A 4,818-nucleotide genomic window follows, 5' to 3' on the forward strand; every position below is an offset into this window, starting at 1 on the left:
GGTCCCGCCTGGGTGCTGCGGGTGTTTTGGTGTCTGTGCCTCGCCCGGCCGGGTCCTCCCGCTGCAGCCGCTGCGGAGCCGCCGAGTCACCGCGCCGCGGACACGCGCCCGGCCCGCCTGTCTTCGCCGCCGCCGCCGCCGCCGCCTCGGCAGCCAGCGCGCCCCCGCCTCCGCGCGCCGCGCCCTGGCGGGGGACGGCCAGGGGCGCGGGGGCAGCACCCAGGCGGGACCCGCGGAGCCGGCGGCTCCGGCCCAGCCCGGAGACACTGGCCGAGGGACGACCCTGGGGTGGGAGTCGCAGAGGCCAAAAGACCCGCTCTGGAGGCAGGGTCCAAAGGGGTGGAACTGGAGGAGGGGGGCCTGAGTGGCAGCCCAGGGGGAGGGGGAAGAAGCTAAATAAATAATCCTAGAAATAGAACCACGCCGCGGCTCTGGGAGAGGATATCCGGGGTTGGGGGTCCGAAGCCAAAGGCATAGTCCTGGGGTAGAGGGTCTGAGGCGGGACACTGCAGGAGGGGGTCTGGGCCTGGGGGAGGGGAATGAGGACCTGCCCTGGGGTAATGGTGAGGTTGGAGGGAATGAGCTGAAGAAATAGTCCTGGAGGAGAGAGTCTGAGAGGGTGGCAGTGGAGAAGGGAGGGCAGGGAGGATGAGAAACTAAAGAATAAACCCAAGGAGCATTCCAGGGGGGTAGCCCTGGAGACAACAGGTAAAATTAAGGTGAAGCTCGTTCTCTTACCCCCAGAGGGAGAGACATCAACCAGTTGGGAAGATCATCTTTCATCCAAAACAACCCATGTTTATTGAACACTTTCTATATATATGTAGGGCTCTGGGCTACTTGGGATACAAAAAAAGAAAAAAAAGAAGAAAAAAAAGAGGCTGATTCCCTGAAGTGTAGATGTTTACAGCTTGGTGAGAAAACATAAGTACAAAGAAACACCAAGTGTCAAAAAGCATACAGGCAGGTGCTCCAGGGATCAGAGGAGGCTTGATGGGGGACTGGAGAAGTCAGGACAGGCAGTAGGGGTTGGGTGGCGGCAACTCTAGCTAAGCCTTGAAGGAAAGGCCAGATTTAGACAAGGGTAGGGGAATGGAGAGGGCATGATGTCAGGTAGGAAGATGAGGGTGTATATGTGTACAAGACATGGCTGGGGCAGTAGATCTGTTTCTCTGAAGCACAGTGTTCCCATAGGAAAGTGCTGGGATGTAGGGAAATAGTCTAAGACTGTAAACCCTAGGAAAATGAATTTGGGTTATGTTCTGAAGGGAAATGGGAGTGGTTGTGATTGAAGGTTTTTTTGAGCAAGATGGTGTGTGGAAAATGATGTTTTATGGTTACCTGGTAATTTGGAGGTGTGGAAAGGGAACAGGCTTTAGAGTCAGATCTATGTTCAAATCTCTTGGCTCTGTTCATTTTTATAAAATGATGCTGATATTACTGCATAAGGTTGCTGTAAGGTTGAAGTGCTTAGCACTTAATAGATGTTCCATATTAGTTCCCCTCCCAGTATATAGAATAATGACCAGAGGAGGCAAAGAGATTAGTTGGGAGATTACTGCAACCTTCTGCATACAAGGAAATGATGATAACAAACATAATTAGCATTTATTGAATGTCTACTATGTATCGAGCACTGGGTTAAGCCCTTTACTGTATTATATCTCATTTAACCACGACTCATAAGTGGCAGAACTGAAGCAATCTGACCTCAGAACCCAATTTTGGTTTTTAAGGGTGGGAGGAAAAAAAAAGAGCCAAATTTAAGACACATTGGGCAAAGAAGAAGAGGGAAAGGAGTTTGGAGTAATGGCAAGTCCAGAAAGATGGGTGGTGGTGTCTTCACAGAAATGGCGTTGTCATAAGGAGGAACCAGCTTGAGGGAATTGACAAAGGCTTTGCTTTTAGGCTTGCTGAGCTTGAGGTGACCACAAGATCCCTGAGATGGGTACAGCAATGAGTTCAGAGGAGGATGGAGAATAGGTATTTTGGAAACATTCAGGTCAATATGATAGCTGAAACTGAAAGATAGGAGTAGGAAAGAGCAAAAGCCTGAGGGCCCCCTGTTGAGACATGTTCAGTTTAAAGAGTGGTCAAAACGATTGAGGAATCAGGGTTATGGAGTATACAGGAAGGGGGAGAAACGTTTCAAGGAGAGGGAGAGGGATTGGCAGTGTCAGGGAAATCAGAGATGGAAGAGTGCATCCACACCATTGAATTGAACAGCTCACAGTCTAGGAGGGAGACAGACATAAGCAAATCATTTTGGTTACGTGATAAATTATGGCAGTGATGAGAACCAAGTGTTATGGAAACATTGAGGAAAGAGCAATAAACTGCTCAAAGTTAGAAGATTTGAGAGAGGGTATATTCCAGAAGGAGGAAATAGTACATTCAAAGAGTGAAAGGAAGCAGACTGGACTGAGCATCTAAGAATAAGATCTGTCTTATTCATATCCTTACTCCTAATGCCAAATGCTCATTGAACTGCTAATGAGAATGTAAGGCTCAAGTGGTAGTGGCCATGAGCCAACTACCAAAGGTGGTAGATGTGAGTGGCTGTAGGTAATTGATGATAAAGAAGGAAGAGGTTGGATGCTTATAAAATGTAACCCTAAGGTAGGTCCCTAGTAGGAAAAATCTAGAGAGCATTGTAAAGCCAGCCGAAGAGGAGGTTTAGCAGGCTTCAGAGTAACAGCCTAAGATGGAATCACTAGGGCGCTGACTTCTCTTTTCTCCTCTTCCAGGGAAAAAGCACTGGACTTAGAGTCAGAAACCTGGATTCAACATTGGCTGTCACTAATTTGTAGTGCATCTTTGGGCAAGTCGTTTCATCTCTTTGAGCCTTGGTTTCCTCATTTGTAAAGTAAAACTAATGACTCTGCCCTCTCCACTTCATGGGGAGGACCATGTGAATGCTTGGGATTCACTTTGTAAACTATATAGTTAACTGAGCCGATGTTAGGAAAAAGTTAGGTATTGATAATCTTATCAAGTATCATTATTTATATCAGTGCCAGAGCTCCCTGTAGGGAAACTGGAACCCCCTCTTCCCTTTACCTCCTCTCTTATTTCTTTATTCAACAAATATTTATGAAATATCTTTTGGGTGTTAGCTGGGCTGGGGGATATAAAGGAGATTAAGTTATAGTTGCTTCCTTTAGAAAGATAGTCATTTGGGGAGATAGACACTTAAATAGACACCAAGAAGATAACATAGTATGTGCTATAAGAGAGAAGAGAAAACTATTATGGCAGTAGAGAGGAGGGAACAACTGTCTAGAGCTGTCAGGAGGTGAGATGGGCCTTGAATGACCAGCGGGGATTTGCTGGGTAGAGTGAGAAGGGAACTATATACACAAAGGTGTGGATATATATGAATGCCACGCTAAGGAGTTTGGACTTCATGTTCTAAGCCAGCAGTTCTCAAAGTGTGGTCCTGACCCTTTTAGTGGGTCTGTGAGATCAAAACTATTTTCCTAATAATACTAAGACATTATTTTTTTAACTCTCATTTTCTTATGAGTAGACTGTGTGATTGTCCAGAGGTTTTATGACATGTCACGACAGATTGACTGCAGAAGTAGACATAAGAAGACATCTATCTTCTATTTTTTTTTTTTTTTTGCGGTACGCGGGCCTCTCACTGTTGTGACCTCTCGCGTTGTGGAGCACAGGCTCCGAACGTGCAGGCTCAGTGACCATGGCTCACGGGCCCAGCCACTCCGCGGCATGTGGGATCTTCCTGGACCGGGGCACGAACCCGTGTCCCCTGCATCGGCAGGCAGACTCTCAACCACTGCGCCACCAGGGAAGCCCTATTTTTTTTCTTTTTTTTGAGATTTGTGGGAGTTTTCTTTTTAAAAAAATTTAATTAATTAATTTATTTTTGCCTGCACTGGGTCTTTGTTGCTGCACATGGGCTTTCTCTAGTTGTGGTGAGCGGGGGCTACTCTTTGTTGTGGTGCGCGGGCTTCTCACTGCAGTGGTTTCTCTTGTTGCAGAGCGTGGTCTCTAGGTGTGTGGGCTTCAGTAGCTGTAGCACACGGGCTCAGTAGTTGTGGCTCACCAGCTCTAGAGCGCAGGCTCAGTGGTTGTGGTGCACGGCCTTAGTTTCTCCGTGGCATGTGGGATCTTCCCGGACCAGGGCTCGAACCCATGTCTCCTGCATTGGCAGGCGGATTCTTAACCATTGCGCCACCAGTGAAGCCCTATCTTCTATTAAGTCAGACTTTAAACAGGTTTTCAAGACTGTAAAGCAATACCACTCTTCTCACTAAATTTTTTGTTTTGTTTTGGAAAATATAGTTATTTTTCATCAAAATGTTATTTATGTTGATGCATTTATCATTTTAAATGAATTAATATGTAAATATTTTTAAATGTCCTAGCTTTGATTTTTAGTGTGGTAATTGTCAATAGATATAATCGACATATTCTAGGTGCTGGGATAGAGCAGTCAACAAATCAAATCAAACGCCCCACTTTCATGGAACTTACACTAGGTGTGACGGAAAACAAGCAAAATAATTAATATATATAGTATGTTAAATAGTAACAGCTGTTGAGAAAAGCAGGGAACTAGGATATGAAAGCTGAAAGCTGTGTGTGTGTGTGTGTGTGTGTGTGTGTGTGTAATTTTGGATCGAATAACCAGGGAAAACCTCAGTAAGAAGGCGTGTTTTCAGTAAAGAACTGAAGGAACAAGAAGGGAGTGGATCATGCAGCCATCTGAGAGAAATGAATTCAGAAGAGGGAACAGCAAGTGAAAACGTTCTGGGACAAGAGCATGCCCGGGAGGTTTGAGGAGCATCTTGG

The 4,818-nt window shown here is 46.2% G+C and overlaps 1 protein-coding gene across 1 annotated transcript in view; it reads right to left on the reverse strand.

Annotated features, from left to right (window-relative positions):
• MMP24 (matrix metallopeptidase 24) overlaps window positions 1-2,815 on the reverse strand; it is a 48,437-nt gene extending 45,622 nt beyond the window's left edge. Inside the window, exons 1-3 of the mRNA XM_027078048.1 lie at window positions 2,778-2,815; window positions 1,847-2,021; window positions 40-283 (exon numbers count right to left, since the gene is read on the reverse strand). Coding sequence (XP_026933849.1) covers window positions 40-283; window positions 1,847-2,021; window positions 2,778-2,815 — 457 coding nt within the window. The remainder of the gene's footprint in view (window positions 1-39; window positions 284-1,846; window positions 2,022-2,777) is intronic.
• Window positions 2,816-4,818: the final 2,003 nt, after the last annotated feature.

The sequence above is a fragment of the Aethalodelphis obliquidens genome, unplaced genomic scaffold (genome assembly GCF_003676395.1).
Source record: "Aethalodelphis obliquidens isolate GAN/ISIS:26980383/991018 unplaced genomic scaffold, ASM367639v1 scaffold42, whole genome shotgun sequence".
Taxonomy (NCBI): Eukaryota; Metazoa; Chordata; class Mammalia; order Artiodactyla; family Delphinidae; genus Aethalodelphis; species Aethalodelphis obliquidens.